This window comes from Phycodurus eques, chromosome 9 (genome assembly GCF_024500275.1).
Source record: "Phycodurus eques isolate BA_2022a chromosome 9, UOR_Pequ_1.1, whole genome shotgun sequence".
NCBI classification, from domain to species: Eukaryota; Metazoa; Chordata; class Actinopteri; order Syngnathiformes; family Syngnathidae; genus Phycodurus; species Phycodurus eques.
This window is the reverse complement of record NC_084533.1, coordinates 9,694,564-9,714,346: the sequence shown is the minus strand read 5'-3', so window position 1 is coordinate 9,714,346 and position 19,783 is coordinate 9,694,564. Positions and strand designations below refer to the sequence as shown.

The 19,783-nt window shown below is 41.1% G+C and overlaps 1 protein-coding gene across 4 annotated transcripts in view; it reads right to left on the bottom strand.

Moving 5' to 3' along the window:
• Positions 1-19,783, bottom strand: part of enox2 (ecto-NOX disulfide-thiol exchanger 2) — a 261,786-nt gene that overhangs the window by 63,501 nt on the left and 178,502 nt on the right. For all 4 annotated transcript variants that reach the window (XM_061685288.1, XM_061685290.1, XM_061685289.1 and 1 more), the window contains one exon: positions 13,046-13,201. In XM_061685288.1, the coding sequence (XP_061541272.1) occupies positions 13,046-13,201 (156 nt within the window). The remainder of the gene's footprint in view (positions 1-13,045; positions 13,202-19,783) is intronic.

Sequence of the window (19,783 nt, the reverse complement as noted above, 5' to 3'; positions counted from 1 at the left end):
TGCAAGTCAAAGCAAAAAATCAGCCACATGATGGTTTGTATCTTGAAAAACCTGTAAGCATTAACTCATAACTCATCAACTGAGGTCCTCTTATGTTAGACAAATGAGGGTGGGGACGAAGAGGCAAATACAAAGCAACCAAATGTAAGGGTTGATGGGGGGCTTGGGGTCGGGGGGTTAGACTGAGCAAAGGTCCATTTCACGAGAAAGGAGGTAATATACCCAGACGGTGAGGGTGTTCACAGTGAGGAGATGGAGGAGGAAAATGAATCTCCAACAGGAGAGGGAGGCGAGGGAGGGGAAAGGGCTGCAGCTTTTAACGCTCAGCTAAAGGTCAGTCAGAGGGGACGCTGTAGAAGGTGTTAAGACTAAGAGGGGCCACTGATGGAAACCATATGCAATACTGTTACATGGACACTAAACACCTAAATGCAGTTAGTTTCATTGCTGATTTACTAAACAGACCCATCTAGCGCGACCACAGTCATTTTCATAATGATACAATACAAAAACATAGCGGAAAATTCTTCATCTAGCATTGCAATTTAGGCCCACTGTTGCAGTCAAAGCAAACTGCTGCACTCATTTTATGTTCACATTTTATTTTCCTCATTTAATTATGTGCTCACATTTAACCCTCTTGACGTACAGTGATTGATGCATAGGATGTAATTACGCGGCTCCGACATCAGTGTTACAGTTACATAATATATCCTCAAATGTAACAATTTACAGCAGGGCTGTCAAATTCCTTTGCGTAATGGGATATTTATGCATTTCGGGTGATCAACAGCAACTGTGAACCCAAAGAAATGTAAAAACCTTATTACACTACGCTCCCTGCATTGGATTATTATTAGATTTTTTTCAATAATTGAAGGTAATGTCTTTCCAGAGAAACATAGAGGCACACGCTGGGTAAAGCTTAGTGGTCATTGGCAAAAGGAATTTTGATGTTGGAAACTGTCTGGCAGCTCAATATCATATGAGCAACCCATTGTTTATAACCAAGTTCCGTTGCTATAGCAATGAAGGAACCCAGCTTTGTGCATAAGTCAGAACGCCCCGTGAGTGAGTCTTTCACTAACATATGCTAATGCAGTGGTAAAGGCTTAATTACAAGAAATATTGGAAACCATGCATCCATCCATTGTATTTGTCATTCATCCGCTCATCCTCATTAGGCTCGCATGTAGGCAATAAATGCAAAACAATCAAAGTAAAAACAGCAAGTAAGGCGGTAACTGAGCATGCCATCTTTTGCCTCGTGACCACGTATTCTTACGACGATGCGCAAACTAGTACATTGAGCGCCATTTGTAGCCTCAAACCCTTGTATGATGGGAAGCCCAGATGCAGACTTTGGATAATTCGTCTGCAAAGCCTCATGAATATAATCTTTTAAAATTGGAAATCTGATTTTTGTGAAAAAACATTTGAGATTTTCATCGATGGCTAAATCACCCAGTCCTATGCAGTTGTTAACCATTATGCTCATAACATGAGGGCAATTACTATAGTGGTTGCAATGTTAGTTTGTTTTGCATTATTTCTAGGATACAGTGATACCACTTTTTTTTCAGACCAAGTATGAGTACACGTACTTACATTTAAGTACACACCAATACAAAGTACTGACACTTGATGACACCATTACATTTTGCAATAGTGATGAAAATGTCTTTTATTTTTATCAAATATTGTTCAAAAACACAAGGACAAACTCTCCTTGAACATGGTACAAGTCTTATGCAAATATAAAACGTTTTAGATTAAAAACTTCACATTACTGACTATTTGCAGTCAGGTTTAGTGTTGTCATCCATATCTACCTAAAAGTATCTTCACACAGCTGACAAGGTTCCTACTCTATGGCAGGCTGGTAAAGTGGTATTGGTGTCATAGTATCAACATTTTTACGAGTACAGATGTACAGTATCGGCATGAATACCAATACTGGTATCGATGCATCCATAATTATTTCCTTTGATATAGCGGTTGTAACTGTTAAAGACAGTCGCTGTACAAGAAGCCGCCACACTGGGGGTTATATTACTCAATTGAGGGCAAACTTATCTGCCAGTAGAGCAGGAAAATCTGACATGAGATTTCTTAAAACAAGCAAACACAGCTAGCCTTAACCGCCCTACTGAGGTCCTAAAACTAACACATTGAGTTACCTTGTGTATGAAATGCGCTATATAAATAAATGTGTCTTGCTTTGCTAAAACTAGTGTATTTATACTACCTTCACCTGTGTTTTTTTCTTATTTTAATCTAAAATTACTAAAAACCAGTAATACAAATCTCAATAACAAGTTACAATACCTTAAGATTTTTAAAGAAAAATACTTAAAGCACGTAAAATGCTCTGACATAAAAACTCCCTGATAAAAAGAAATATCTTGACAAACAAAGAACAAGCATATTTTGCCTTGATATGAGGTATTAAATCTTGGTTAGATTCTAGTGTTTGCTGTTCAAGCGGTACCAGAACATCCACTAGGAAGGTGGTGTCATTCTATCCCATGCAAATATCAGGCGGGTTTAATATCCCTGGTAAACATTGTACCATCTGCCTAGTACTGAGTCTTAAAGATCACATTTCCCAGACTCCCTCTCAGAATTCCTGCTTTTCAGGATGTGAAATCAATCTGGGATTTCCAGTAGGAATCCAGGACACATGTATATCTCAACCAGCTTGTTTAAATGTTAAAGAGCTGCCAATCACTCTCAGGATGACCCTGGATAAACTCTGAGATTCTGGCACGACCCTCAATCATGAGGTTTGAGACCGGAGCGGTGCGAAAACGGGAATGAGTTACGATAAAAGATCTGCAGATCCTATTGAACCCCCGGACGCTGTGGTATGCATTTAAAGCACAGACCTACGCAACTCAACGAGCCGTATATCAAGACTGTAACAGTTTATTATCGTCAATATACTACTCCTGCTCATTCGTGTGGGGTGTTTGCATAGTCACAAAGGTTCTGATTTGCAAATAGGACTCACTGAGATTCAAGGAGAAAGAAACACGGCGGTCTCACCTTGAAATAATAGCTTGTAAAAAGAGAGTGAGAGGTAAAAAGTAATCTTTTGTTTTAGTGCCAGGACAGGCAAGTAGATCCTCTCTCGCCCGCTTTCGTTCTGATATTGTATTGTCACTTTTCTGTGAGACAAAGCAAAATGTCACAAACATACACGCATAACGTAAACAGATGCACATGTGCCAGACAGGCTAATAAAGTTGTGGGAACACAGACTAGGGCTGCACGATATATTGTTTGCGGATCGTCATCGCGATGTACGGGTGTGCAATAGTCACATCGTAGGGTCTGCTGCGATGTTGGTGTACTTCATATGCAGTGAATCATCTGTAATATTAAAAAAAGACCAGCAGAGGGATCTACTTGGACATGCAAATAAGATTAGCGGCAACGTTACGTAAATTATAATCCTTCAAACGACACGTGAAGCAGCCCAAACTGTTATACAGTATACATATCTCCTTGTAAAATAACTATGAATGAAGACACGGGAAACAATGTGCACCAGCTGCATTTCCTGTACCGCTCTTCCAAATTAAAGTAATGTGCGTCGCAACAGATTACATTTGGGAGGACAGGGAGGGGTCGAGAGCTATGGCTACTATGAAGAGACAAACTTCTGGTGTACATGACTATGTGTGTCATTTAAACTAATGCACTCAAATATAGAAATATAAATGCATCTTATGTTAAAACGTGTGTTTAAAATAACAGATTGATTTAAAAAAAATTAAGTGTTTGGAATGTGTTAATGACAATACAGTTTAACTGGGCGTGAAGAATGATTTCAACTTCATGTTACTGTTACCTACTCAATACTACAGTGCATTTAAATACTGATCTTCACACAAATGACTCACTACACTTTTTGCCGTTATTTCTTTTCTACTGGAAGTACTTTAAACTGCCCAAACAACATACAGTGGCTGAGATAAGTATTTAACACATAACCATTTTCCATATTAAATATATTTCTAAAGGTGTTATTGACGATGAAAATTTCACCAGATGTTGGGAACAACCCAAGTAATCCCTACATACAAAGAAAGTAGAACAAATAAGATCAGAAATTAAGTTGTGTTTAATAATGTGAAATAACACAGGGGAAATGTATTAAACACGCCAACTGGTATTTATTTAATACTTTGGACAAAAGCCTTTGTTTGCAATGACAGGTTCAAGACGCCTTCTGTATGGAGAAACTAGTTGCCTGCATTGCTCTGGTGTGATTTTGCCCCATTCCTCCACATAAGCAGTCTTCAAATCTTGAAGGTTCCATGGGCTTCTTTTATGGACCTTGAGTTTCAGTTCTTTCCACAGATTTTCAATTGGATTCAATTCAGGTTGGCTGGACCATTCTAGGAGCTTTTCTTTTTTTTCTTTGAAACCAATTGAGAGTTTCCTTGGCAGTATGTTTTGGATCATTATCCTGCTAAAATGTCCACCCTCGTTTCATTTTCATCATCCTCGTAGATGGCAGCAGATTTTTGTTAAGAATGTCTCGGTGTGAAGTTTACCATTACCATTTGCTGAAAATTAGCCTCACACCATTATGTTCCCACCTCCGAACCTCACTGTTGGTATGGTGTTTTTAGGGTGATGTGCAGTGCCATTTCTTGTCCAAATGTGTTGTGCATTATGGCATCCAAACAAATGTTCAATTTTGCTCTCATCTGACCAGACTATAGTCTCCCAGCATTTAACTGGCTTTAAATGAGCTTTGACATGCTTGTTTTTCAGCAATGGGGTCTTGCGTGATGACCGTGCATACAGGCCATGGCAGCGGAGTGCAATACTCACTGTTTTCCTCGTGACAACAGTACTTGCTAACTCCAGGTCTTTTGAAACCCTCTCCACGGGTGGTCCTTGGCTCTTGGACAACTCTTCTGATTATTCTTTGGACTTCTCTGTCAGAAATTTTGCAAGGAGCAACTGATCAAGGTAAATTTATGATGGTCTGATTGGCTTTCCACTTACCTATCATGGTCCCAACCGTGCTCAATGGAACATTCAGCAGCTTAGATATGCCCCTGTAACCAATGCCATCGTTAAGTTTTGCAACAAGTAGTTTGCGATGCTCTTGAGACAGCTCTCTGCTCTTACCCATCATGAGATGTGTCTTGACTCACACCTTGGCAAGGAGACCATTTTCAATTAGGATTGAACCGGCATGCAATATTTCAATATTATTAAAAGTTAAGAAATTTAAAATTTTTGTACAAATTTTCACAAGAAACATGAAGTAGCCGCACATGATTTGCTCTAGCAGGCCACATAAAATGATGTGGCAGGCCGGATCTAGCCCCTGGGCACTTGGGTTTGACACCTGGACACCAGAGTATTTTGAGTTTTGAAGAGTGTTTTTGGCACAATTAGTGACGTGATTATTTACAGCATTGCAAAACACGCCGTGCAATATTTTGTACCATACTGTTGATTCAATAAAGAAGAATAAATGAGCCATACCTCATTTGGAGTATAAAAACCATCCGTGCTGGCTGAAGAGTTCAATTCAAAGCAGAAACTCCTTGACGAAAATCAACCCTATCATCTGTTTCTTCAGATGCCGGCTTCTCCATGGGCTCACTGGGAGATTAAGTGCTTTATGTGACATATTGCGAGATGTGAGGCAAGCCGGGAAAAGAAAAGGAAGGCAGGAGGAAAAATAGAAAATGGCCCCAAAAAAGTGCTCATAATCACAGTGATAAACAAAGCCACAGAAAAATAGACTCTGGCTTGTGGCAAAAGAAGATTTTTCGAGTTTTTAAAGTGTTTTGAGCATAATCCTTGATTGACATCTCTATCTCAGCTGCAAACAGGTGAAGCCAGACTTTTATAAATCACCTTTTCCCAACACATTCAGTATGCTTCTAAAAGCAGTTTGTCATTTTACGACACTGTGTGTGTTTATTTCAACTCTGAAATGTGCCACCGTCAAGAGCTTTTGTCTCCTTGAAGACGACAACAAGCCAAGGAACAGACATAAAACGGAGAAGTATATATATAAACAACAACCTAATCATCTATGTTTATTGATGCTGTCAATGATAAAGAAATACTAGATATTGTAAAACCTCTTGAAAATAAAACAAATCCACAAATTGCTTTGTACTATGCTCTCTATAAACCTTTTTACTACTAATACTATTAGTAAAAAGGTTTATAGAGAGCATAGTACAACCACTTACATACAACTGCAATCTAACTTTTCAAACTGGTATTTTCCCTTAAAAAATGAAAACAGCTAAAGTAATTTCTATCTATAAAACAATCATAGCAGGTTTTATTTATTTATTTAGCTCTCTAGGTTTTTCAACATTATTCCGAAAAGATTTCCCTCATGAAAACCTCACAGCGCTTCGTTTCTAGCCATTAAGGTTTAACTGTTTAGAACAGTGATTCTAAAACCTTGGGTCCACCTAGGGACACCTTACAGTGGCAATATTTATCCAAGGACCCCGTCATAATTCTAACACTAATTAAACATCTCTTTTCTATGAGAAAAAAATGGCAAACAATAAAATCAAAGCTGAAATAATTTAAATAAGAATAAATTGCTGTTTCCCCCTTTGTTTTATTCCAAAGCAATAGAATCAAGCAATCAATCAACTTTTTATTAAGCAGACTCATAGTCCATTACAAAACACATACAGTACAGTACACAATAAGATACATAAATGGAAAGTATATCAGAACATCTTTATATTTAATGACCATAATTAGTTTTTACCCAATTCCCTTACAAGAAACAACAATAATCTAAGAAAATTCACCTGCATTGTCCAGTATGCAGGTATTTATTTTACTCTCATAGTAGATGATTTTTTGGGCTAAAAATTTACTGAATCGATTTCTAGTCACGGAATCGTTTCGGATCGTATCGTTCTAAATGAACCAATATTGAATCGGCAACCACAAATCGTGATATGAATCGAAACGTTGCTATAAAGAAAATAATTCCACCCCTAATATAAATCTATACTCATCTCATCATATCATTACATTTACAACGAAAACCCATTTTTTTGTATACCATAGTTTTTGTATGACTCAATTTTTGACATTCTTTTTACCAAAACTTTGCCCTGGTTTCACACACCAGCTTGGTTGTCGTACACTTAAAATTAGACCGAATTCCAAACGCATCCGTCTGCCCAAGTCACTCGTAACATTATTATTTGAAAATGCTTTCCATTTCTTAATGTTATTAAAAGTGAAGACAATTTAAAATTTTGGTGCAGAAGAACATGAAGTGGAAACACATTTGCTCATGCGGGACACATGAAATGATATGGCAGGCCGGATCCCGCCCCCCGGGCCTTGAGTTTGACTCCTGTGACAACACTTTTTAAAAGAATGTTTAAAACTTAAGTACTGTAAAATATATGACTCAGGCATAAACAAATGAAATTGTAACTTTTGTGTTTTAGGACACACGTTTTTATTTTGTTTTTATTTTTATTTTGTCTAGTTGTCTAGTTTGTTAAAAAACAAAAGTTATGGGCACTGTTTTTTTCTCCTGAAAATGTAGCTAAGGTGCTACCAGTGAAAGCGATGCTGTTGTGACTCGCGGTAATTGGGGAGGTAGAAAGGAGATAAATAGTGCTTCATACTTGTAGTCTAAATAAACCAATGTGACCTGAAAATATCACAAGCTTTCTTTTGTGTGTGAGAGTGAACCCTCATTATGGTTGACTTGATGCTAAAAGAACAACAGCACACATTTTATCTCTTGGAATAACTGCTCAAGTCAGAACTGAACCCATTTTCTTTTTCCCCCTTGCATTTGATGACTAAATATTCACTCACATCCACACATTTTCTTTTGGGGCTTAACAAAACTACATTTGCAAAAGAAAAAAAGATTCAATAGCTCAAATCTAACAAGGTATTTATTCTTACCAGGCCGTTTTTGTGGAAGAGCATTTAACTTGCTTAAAGTATTTTTCCTTAAAGCGAAAGGAAAGGCATTTGTGTGTGTGTGAGGGGGGTGGGGGGGTTATGTTGATATGTACCCTCACTAGTCTAAACATGGTATTCTGATTAATATTGCATTTGTGTAATAACAAACAGATGGATTAATAAAATTTCACCTATTCGAGGAGACGGCCATTTTGGCCAATATTACTCTCTGCTGTTGACTGAAATTAACATCACAGGTGCCCTTGCGAACGTCACGTGACCGAACCCGGAAATCGCCCCCCCGTATGCTGCGATAACTAGCAGAACTATGGGTTGATTACATGATGGTGTAGAGACTATGGCCCGGTTGTAGTGGCAACACCAAGAACTGATGAACTTAGGCATTCCTGCTTCCTGAACCTCAACCAGCTGGTTTGTATTACAAGACATAGGAAATCTGGTTTATAGCATCTGACGCCATAAAACTGGTTGAAAATCTCATGACTGGCACAACGTGGCTGTGTGAAAGAAGTAATTGATGACTGTTTAACAATGGAAAACCGATCACCCACAGTGGTGTTTAGAGACACCGCCTGCGGACGTTGAAATCCCCACGTTGGTAACAAACAAACCTCCAGGAATATTCTAAATGTGTCATGGGTGTGTGTTCCGGTTGTTGTCTCCCCCCTGTCTCATACACACCTACTCCTGAGAGCATCTTCACCACCTGTGCCTCGTTCATCCGAATTATCCCTTGCATTTAACCTTGTGTCTCATTCTTTCTAGTTGCCAGTTCGTTGTACCTTTTCGTCGCATTCCAGCACTCCTTGTTTCCATGTCACAGACTCACAGTAAGACTAGAGCATGTTCCGATTATCGAACTCGCCTTTTTGCCTCACGTTTTTGGATACTGCAGCCTTTTTGGATTGCCTGCCTGTGTACCGACTTCTGCCCGTATATTAAACCTCTCTTTTTGAAACTGTCCATTTGTTTTGGAGTCGTGCATTTTTGGGTCCTATCATCTGTTCCGTTCATGACAGAACGAACTGGCCATAACATGGACCCAGCAGACTCAGACCGGGTGCGCAAAGCACTTCAAACGCAGGGTCAACACCTCTCGAAGCAGGATGAGCAGCTTGCTGCCCTCCACCTTCATCTAAAGGGACTGTCAGAGCATGTTTTTGACACCATGAATTATGACCTTATTTTAGGGAACCCATGGTTGAAATTACATAACTCCCACATTGACTGGTCCTCTGGGCAGGTTATGTCATGGGGCAGCAATTGCGCCCAGAACTGTTTCAAGCCTTGATGTGATGTTCAGGGCTGTGTTTCAAATGACAATCCACAGACCCCATCTGGGGATCCTGACTTATCTCAAGTGCCCACCTGTTACCAGGACATTAAAGACATTTTTTCCAAGTTCAAGGCCAAATCTCTTCCGCCCCACAGACCTTATGACTGTGCTGTTGACTTGCTGCCTGGAACCACACCCCCACGAGGGAGGTTACTCTCTCTTTCAGGGCCGTCCGTTTCTTTTCTGGGGTTCGTGCTGGCTCCAGGTGAAATCAAAATGGACCCTTGAAAAGTTGATGCCGTGACTAATTGGCCCACTCCCACGTCACGCAAAGACGTACAAAGGTTCTTAGGGTTCTCTAATTTCTACAGAAAGTTCATTAGAAATTTCAGTTCTATAGCCTCGCCTTTGCATGATCTTACCTCGCCACACAGAGCTTTCGTATGGAACCCGCTTTGTCAGGCAGGTTTTCAGAAACTTAAATCGAGCTTTACCTCCGCTCCCACCCTCACTTTGCCAGATCTCAAACAGCAGCTTGTGGTAGAAGTTGATGTGTCTGATGCCGTTATAGGAGCAGTGCTCTCCCAGAAATGTCTCAAGGATGGTAAATTACATCCTTGTGCTTATCTCTCCAAAAAACTGACCCCAGCCGAGAGAAATTATGAAATTGGTGACCGTGAACTCCTGGCAGTCAAGGTGGCTTTGGTGGAGTGGAGGCACTGGCTAGAGGGTGCACATACTCCGTTTTTAGTATGGACAGATCACAAGAATCTGGAATGTCTTAAATCTGCTAAGAGATTAAATGCGAGGCAGGCTGGATGGGCTCTGTTTTTCACGAGATTCAATTTCACGTTATCCTACCGACCTGGTTCTAAAAATGGTAAGCCAGATGCTTTATCGTGCATTTTCTGCGCAGAGAATTCTTTGTCCGACCCTAAAACCATTTTGCCCAAGTCATGTTTTGTTTCTGCTTTTGTTTGGGACATTGAGACTGCGGTAAAGGAGGCTCTGAAGAACACTCTTAGGCCTGAAAATTGCCCTGAAAACAGGCTTTTTTACAGGTTTTGCCTGTAGTTTCCCTTTTAGATGTAATGACATTTTCTATAAAATGACATTTCCTGTAGTGCGTTGTGTGTGTTTGAGTTTGACAATAAAACTGCTGTAATCGAGGACTCCTATTTCATTCATGTAACAGCCTTCTAAATTACTGAGATTGGTTGAGGTTTTTTGTCACTTTTCCCAAGATTTGTAAAAAAGAGACGTGGTGCCCCTTTACGAGACAAAGATATTTTGATTATTACATTAAACGTATGTCGAACTAAACCGGCGTATTCTTTTCCAAAATTAATGACACTTTTATCCAAAACCAATATACGCTACAATGGTTTGGACAATATTCTAGCAAGTTTGCATTCAAAGCATCATGTAAAAAAAAACACTGCCTCCAGTCAAAAAGTTGAAGTCAAGCCAGCAGCAACAAGCTTAAACGGCTTTATGGAGAAAAAAAAAAAAAAAAAAAAAAAAAGCACCAGAGCAACACCCCAGACGTCACCAAAATAAAAGCCTCGCCATTGAACATCAATGCCTTGTTAGGCTTTTGCCTGTGAATTTCTCATTCAACCAGATCATTTTATTGTCAGGGAATTCATTGAATAGATCGCAACTGGACTGTTCTGTTTGTCCAGTTAGGATCTATTCAATGAATTCCCTGAGAATTTTTATTTTGAAGTTGACCTCCGCACCTCATCAAGGGTTCCGGCACAAACAATGCTTCGGGCCCACAGGCCCACCTCGACTCCTCGACTGGAGGATGGCCTGACCGTAGTTTACATTACCATCATGTACTGTTGCCACCAACATCAACACAACAACATCCCGAAATCATGTTCAATCGCTAAATGTGTTACCCTGTCATTGATTAAATGGTAGAATACGGCGCCAGCTCGTCGTCGTTAGCAACTAACAGCTAATAGAGCTAGCTATCCGAGCGACAGTACAAGGCAGTTTAATAGGCGAAAATGAATCTGCACACTTACCTTTGATGTTGACAGCCTGACACAGATGCAGTTCCTATCAATCCATTTTTAGTAAACTAGGCTTGCTCAAATGTAAGAGAACGGGTTAGCTAGTAGCTACATTCGCTGTGATGTCACGTTCTCACGTTCATCCGAAGGAGGGACAATGCTAAGTGACATTCTCACAACTTTTGCACACAGAATGATGCAAAAATGGCGGCTCACGATGCAGAAATTTAAAAGTATTTTTTTCCGAATAAATAGTAGATTTAAGTAACCTTCATCAGACAAAGAATATACGAACATTTACAATATAACAGGACCTGGCCTCCTGACTTTACTTCCACTTTAAAAATCTTAATCAGAATTAGATTATTTTACCCTTGAGACTATGTGAGTCCCAGGATGCACATGCCATGGAAACAATGAGTCCCAGCCCTGGAACAATGAGTCCCTGCAATTTATTATCATGGAATACAGATACAGTAATCCTCCGCTACGTCACGGTTGTTTCGTGGTCCCGCTATATTGCAGATTTGTATAACATTTGTTACTCTTTTTTTACTCTTTTGTCCTGTTTGTACAATAGTTTTATCCATTGCTCTCGCTCTCTCTCAATATAGGCCTGCCACAAAAGCCATATTTTCGCAAAAACTCACGATAAATGATAGTATCGTTCAAGTTTTTTTTTTTTTTTTAATATCACTGATATGATATTAGAGAATAAAAAAAGAATTGTACACATCTTACAAATTCTGTGACAAGTGTACTGCACCACACAATCACTTATGTTGGTGTTTTGCGACTTCATGTCACGATAGCTTAGAAAGTGGCTTCCCCGCCGTCTGTCTCCCGTCTTAACCTCCCTCTGTACTTCGTCATATCGATACATGTCAAAATGTAGTTAATTTGCTGTCAGGGAGGCGACTTGTGCTGCATTGACAACAGATGCAAAACACACGTTCTTTGGCCTCCACTGCTCTGCATTGTATTTACACATCAGCCGCGGCAAAGCTATGACTTAGTAGCACTAAAGAACATGGTATTTCAGCCATTTCGGTGACAAAAGTATTTTGGACAGAAACTGAAAATGTACTTTTGGGCTATTTTCGGCTGAAACATGTTGGCGGTGCATCGGTAAGTATCGGCATTTGGTATTCGCAAGTACTCATATGCTATCCATCCATCCATCCATTTTTTTTACTGCTTCTCCTCACTAGGGTCGCGGGCTGCTGGAGCCTATCCCAGCTATCTTCGGGTGGGAGGCGGGGTACAACGTGAACCGGTCGCCAGCCAATCGCAGGGCACATAGAAACAAAGAACCATTCGCACTCACATTCACACCTATGGGCAATTTAGAGTCTCCAATCAACCTACTACGCATGTTTTTGGGATGTGGGAGGAAACCGGAGTGCCCGGAGAAAACCCCCCCAGGCATGGGGAGAACATGCAAACTCCACACAGGCGGTGGCGGGGGAGAATTTGAACCCCCATCCCCAGAACTGTGAGGCAGATGTGCTAACCAGTCGACTACTGTGCCGGCACTCATATGCTAGTACATGTAAAAAAAAAAGTGATATTGCCGCATCCCTGATTGGATGGGTTAGTTACTATCTGACAAGTACTGATATAATAAACTAACAAGGCTAGCAAAGTGTTTAGGTTACAAAATTTGCATAGGCCCTTCTGCTTCATGCTTTTGAATAATCGCAATAGTAAATTGAGTGCTTGCAAGCAGTACAACAATAGAGCAGCGGTGCAGTAAAGTTATAGCATGACTTACTGGGGTTAGGGGGGAAGAGGGTGCAGGTCTTGCAGTGGATAATCTCCTTGACGACGGGCACATCATGCGACAGGGGCGCGGGCACCATGCCGAGGCCGGGCATCAAGGGGTTGATGGGCGTGATCCCAGCCATCATCCCGAGGTTAGGGTCAAAGTCTGGGAGGACGGAAGACACGGGGGATCAGCTCTTGCAGCAATTCCCAACACAGTGACACTTCATCATATATTGATCATATTTTTCCCCACAGTTAAAAAAATCATTGTGAATTGATTGTGTGTTTATTCACATTCAAGGCTAAATAATGCTGTAAACAAAATACATTCTTAAAGAGTTAGGTGAGTCCCTTTTGTGAGACCATTGCCTCTTTCACTGTTGTTGTTGCTGTTGGGAGGACTATTTCCTCCAGCACAAACTAAAACAGCGATAATTAACATACATAAAGTAAATTGTTAATTCAATGCCTCTGTGACTGTCATAACAAATGGAACAGTATTATTTTTCAACAGGCAATTTTTTTAATACAACTCATTTGATTGTCATTTCAGACTCATTTGATTGTGCGGGTGTGCCTATAATGCTTTCAAAGGTGAGTGCATGACATCGACATATTTGACATGTCATTTGACATCACTACCCTCCCTGAGCCACCACCTTATCATGGTGGAGGGGTTTGTGTGTCCCAATGATCCGAGGGTCTAAGTTGTCTGGGGCTTTATGCCCTTGGCAGGGTCACCCATAGCAAACAGGTCCTCGGTGAGGGACCAGACAAAAAACGCCAAGATGAATACAACATTTGGACCTCGGGTTTTCCTCACCCAGATACAGTTCACTGGGGCCCCCCTCTGGAGCCAGGCCTGGAGGTGGGACTTGATGTGAGGGCATGGTGACCGGGCCTGTAACGCTCCTGTTGGGACTCCCTTGTTCTGCTGGGGGACTTGAATGGTGACGTGGTGACATTGACATTGAGAGCAGGAGGGGTGTCATCATCCATCCATGCATTTTGTTTATCTGGGGGAAGGGTTGCGGGGGCAACAGCTTAAGCAAGGAAGCTCAGACTACCCGTCTCCCCCAGCCACTTCATCCATCTCTTCTGGGGTGATCCAGAGGCATTACCAGGCCAGCTGGGAGACATAGTAGATTGACCGGTAAATCGTGGGCTTAGCCTTTCGGTTCAGCACCTCCTTTACCATGACAGACCAATGCAGAGTCCGCATCCCAGCAGACATTGCACTAATCCGCCTCTTGAGGTCCCTCTCCATTCTTCCGTCACTTGTGAACAGGACCCAGAGATACTTGAACTCCTCCACTTGGGGCAGGATCTCTTCCCCGACGTGGAGAAGGTACTCCACCCTTTTCCAACTGAGGACCATGCTCACAGATTTGGAGGTGTTGATTTTCATCCCAGCCGCTTGACACTTGGCTGCAAACTGCTCCAGTGAGAGTTGAAGACCGCAGTTTGAAGAAACCATCAGAACTACATCATCTATAAAATGCAGATATGCAATGCTCAGGTCACTAAACCGGAATCTCTTAACACCTTGGCTGCGCTTAGAAATTCTCTCCATAAAGGTAATGAACAGAGGGCAGCCTTGGTGGAGTCCAACGCTCACTGGAAACGAATTCGACTTACTGCCGGCAATGTGGACCAAACTCTGACACCGCTCGTACAGGGATCAAACAGCCTTTATTAGGGTGTCCGGTACACAATATTCTAGGAACACCCTTCATAGGGCCCCTTGGGGGACACGCTCAAACGCCTTCTCCAAGTCCACAAAACACATATAGACTGGTTGGATGGACTCGTATGCACCCTCAAGGTCCCTGCTGAGGGTGTAGAGCTGCTCCACTGTTCCACGGCAAGGCCAAAAACACACTGCTCCTCCTGAATCTGCGATTCGTCTTTCCGACAGACCCTCCTCTCCAGAACCACTGAATAGACCTTACCAGGTAGGCTGAGGAACAAAATCCCCCTGTAATTGCAACACAACCTTCGGTCCCCCTTTTTTAAAGAGGGGGCCAACAACCCCAAGTTTGCCAATTCACAGGCACGTTCCCTGATGTCCACGCGATGTTGTAGAGGAGTGTCAGCCAGGACAGCCCCACAACACGCAGAGCCTGTAGGAACTTCGGGCAGATCTCATCCACCCCTGGGGCCATGCCAGCGAGGAGCTTTTTAACCACCACGGAGATCTCAACCCCAGAGATGAGAGAACCTACCTCAGAGTCCTTATACTCTGCTTCCTCATCAAAAGGCATGTCGGTCAAATTGAGGTCTTTATAGTATTCGGCCACTGACTCACAATGTCCCGAGTTGAGGTCAGCAGCACCCCATCGTTTGTATTAGTTTTATATTTTTTAATACTTAAATATAAAATAAGCTATCTATTCTCTTTGTTATTGTATTATTTGATAATTTAATATCAATTATAAATATTTGAATATATAACAGCATATTTGAATTAAAAACTGTCTTGGTTTTTAAACAAATAAATAAATAATTACTGATATATTTTATTTTATTAGAAATGTTTCATAAAATTACTTATTATATTTGTAAAAATGCATATTTTTTCAAAGCAAGATTTAAAAAAAAATATTTTATTAGTATATTGTACATTTAAACATATTTCTGAAAATTACACAGCCAAAAAATATATAGCTTTTAAATAAAAAATATTACACAAATCAATAAATATATATTTTATGACATTATTTTTACTAATTGAATGCAATGTAACCTACTTTACTAAATTATTTAAATTAATTTAGAAGTAAAAAACATTTCTAATAAGAAGTCTCAACTTTATTCATAACATCTCTGGTGTGCTGTATTTTTCATAGCATGTATTCAGCAGCATTTTGACAGACAGACTGAATGATAAAATTTTTACTATTTGTACCATAACAATGGCAAATATATAGCAACCATTTTCAAGCAGACTTATTTGGATGTGCAGTAAATCCCATACAGTCAAAGTAACATATACAGCACTAAATGGAAATAGATCCTATAATTCCTAATAAATGAAGGGATTGGGAAAATAGAGGTATTAGCACATTAAAGGTGCAGACTTGGAATAGATCCCCGGAGCCAGAGAGGATGTAATAAATACGCAAGTTATAAAACAAGCTGCAATAATGAGTGGAGAGAAATGGAGTAGTGCGGAAATTGTATCAGCCTTTGCCAATAAATCCCTTTGAATTGTATTCAAAAAGACCCAAGTAACATGAAGGGAAAACATACATACATACATTCACGCACGCACGCTCGCACACACACACACACACACAAATATATACGTAGAACAGAAATAGCGAGTGCAACGGGGCAATGCGGTACACCACCTTGCGGATGTTGCGCTGCATCTGTGGATAACATTTGCTGGTGTCAATCAAGAGCGTGGCGCGGTGCCGTGGGTAATAAAGTTGATTTCTTCCCACCGGGTTTCCTCATTTCCATTTGTGTGGTATAGCTTCGGGATGTGTTTCATCACCAGCAGAGACCATACTATTATCATTATTCCCTGCCTACTTATTACAACATATGCCAAAATGTGTACATCACACTTGTATCCCAGAGATGTATTTGTACAGTCTTCCAACAGACATCGCAGGCTGTAATTTACACGACGTTAAGTATTAAGCATGTTGAATTATTCATTTTCATGTTAATATCAAGCTAAAGAAATAAATTGCTATTCCCCCTGAAATAGTGAATGCACAGAGACAATATCACTAAGCTGAAATGCTTAGAAATGTTAGCGTCCATCACAGCATATCATAGCAACACCAAGAAGTCACTGTGCAGTGCAAAGCACAAAAATAGCAATAAAACAATTTGAAAGTTTCTATTGACACCAGATGTTTCCCCAAATAGTGGCCCACAACTAGCCGCTGGGTGTCTCATTCAGATACGAACAATAAACGCCTCCCTCAAATATCCTCTGCAGTTTTCACCTCAGAACAAAATAATAGGTAGTGGCTGTACGCTGATCGCAGAGAATGTTCTAGACATCAAGGAGAAAATCCACAATGCAGAGAGAACATATGAAAAACATCTTTTAATATAGTTTTACCCCTCCCACAAGCTTAAAATACATTTATATTTGTTAAAACACTTTTAAAACACATATTAGGGATGAAACGATTAGTCGACTAACTCAGATAATTTGATTACAAAAAGTCCAAGCAAAATCTTTGCCTCAAAGCTTCGCAGTGATCATTTTTCTACATGGATTGCTACTGCTTACTCTCACACCACTCTGTCTAGAAATACATTGGGGCAGAAAAGACAGAGAATGTCTGAAGTTTCAGATTATTTCACACTTGAATTTGATGAAGTGCAGTGTGTCTACTGCAAAGCAGAACTACCGTACCACCAGTGCGAGCCTACGATCGCAAAGTATCGATGTTAGCTAATCTAATATAGTCTCCCACTGCTCGTTAGAACATTTTGTAATTCCCCCAACAACAACAAAAAAACAAACAAACAATAAGCACATTCAAACATGAGCTGCTACACGGTCAGAAACTCAACAGTAGGCAGACTGGCTAACGGTTAGCCAGTTAACAGCCAGCCGCTAACCTGAGCTCAAATCAACCAACCAAACACTCGTTTGCTGACTTCCATGTCACTCACAAGGCCATGCCCCACCTTTTAAAATCACTCACACTCAAAGTTACATATATTATAGAGCGGAACATGAGGACTGTGACCCAAGTGAACAAGAACAATACCTGAACCTCACATTTTGTTGTATAATAATGCAAAATCAATTTTCATTCAATTACTCGAGTAATCAATTGGATGAGCAGTAGAATAGTCGATTCTAAAAATATCTGATAGCTGCAGCCTTAAGACGTGCTTCAACACACACCAAAAAACTGGAAACATAAAACGTAATTTTGTTGAATATTATTAAAAAAACACAGTACTAAACTGAAGCAGAACTGGAAACAGGCCTTTAGCATGAATGTCATTCTATAGGGTTGTGGCCCTAACTGCCTTCAAAAGGTGGCTTTTTTTTCCAAAATATGCTGTCAATGACAGCTTCCCACAACTCATAATAAGATGTAACCATCAGAAAAGGGAACCTTATTATCTTTGTCTTGGTGTAAAGTCCTTAGGGACATTCAGAGAGGTGTTCTTATGGAACCACAAGAACCTGAATAAGAAAGCTGGTGCCTGGGTCCACCCACAACACAACATACACGTTTCTGATCCATTTTACTTGTCTTATCTTTGCACTTCAGACTGTGTATTCTCTTGTTCACTGCCAACAAAATCTTCCTCATGCATGAGCGACCACGTTTCATCAAGAGCTCGACGATGCGCATCTTTTGACCACTCGTTCGTCTACTTCCTGGAGGTTTGTTCAACATAATTACATTTGGAGCAGCCCATCAATCACACGTAAAATATGAAAAGATTTGTGCGAGGCTCCCGGCCAGAAACGTTCCTCACACTCTTTTCTCCTCATCCAATCCTGACGTAAACGCTGCTCGAACAGGTGGAGGTCGGGAGACGGCATGGGCGGTTGTATGGATAATATTCTTTAATGAGGTGAGACGGCCCTGCCACCTGGACCACCAGCAGGGTTTTTAATATGCTTCTCTCAATCTGTGACACCATCATTGGATTTCCATATGAACACACCAGCCTTCATTTTTATCTCCTCCTGCTCGCAACTAGAAGCAGAGAAGATCAAAGTAAGTTAGTCCATCTCGATCTTCTTGAAAAGGAACTTGACCTTTTTTTAAACTTCTTAACTTCTTGATCTCATATTATAGCTTGACCTCCAAGCTAAGGAATACAATTCTAAGTTTCCATCAAGTGGTCCGGTTTAGTTGAGTTTCACATTGTACTATCAGGGACACTGTGAATCCAGATCTGGTTTACTGAATGATTCCAAAGTAGGTTGACACAGAATCGCAACACAATCCCTCTCACCCTATCTCTAAGGGAGAGCCCGGACAGGTAACTAATTTCGACCCACAGTTCGTGACCATAGGTGAGGGTAGGAACGTAGAACGACCGGTAAATTGAGAGCTTCGCTTTTCGGCTTAGCTCCTTCTTTACCACAACGGACCGATACAAAGTCCGCATCACTGCAGACGCTGCACCGATCTGTCTGTCGATCTCCCGTTGCATTCTTCCCTCACTCGTGAAGATGACCCCAAGATACTTGAACTCCTCCACTTGTGGCAGGATCTCATTCCCGACCTGGAGAGGGCACGCCAACCTTTTCCGACTGAGGACCATGGTCTCAGATTTGGAGGTGCTGATTCTCATCCCAGCCACTTCACACTCGGCTGCGAACTGCTCCAGTGAGAGTTGACGGTCACGGTTTGATGAAGCCAACAGAACCACATCATCTGCAAAAAGCAGAGATGCAATACTGAGGCCACCAAACCGGACCCCCTCTACGCCTCGGCTGCGCCTTGAAATTCTGTCCATAAAAGTTATGAACAGAATCGGTGACAAAGGGAAGCCTTGGCGGAGTCCAACCCTCACTGGGAACGAGTCCGACTTACTGCCGGATATGCGGAACAAACTCTGACTCCGGTCGTACAGGGACCGAACAGCCCGTATCAGGGGGTTCGGTACCCCAGACTCCCGAAGCATCCTCCACAGGACTCCCAGAGGGACACGGTCAAACGCCTTCTCCAAGTCCACAAAACACATGTAGACTGGTTGGGCGAACTCCCATGCACCCTTGAGGACCCTGCCGAGGGTG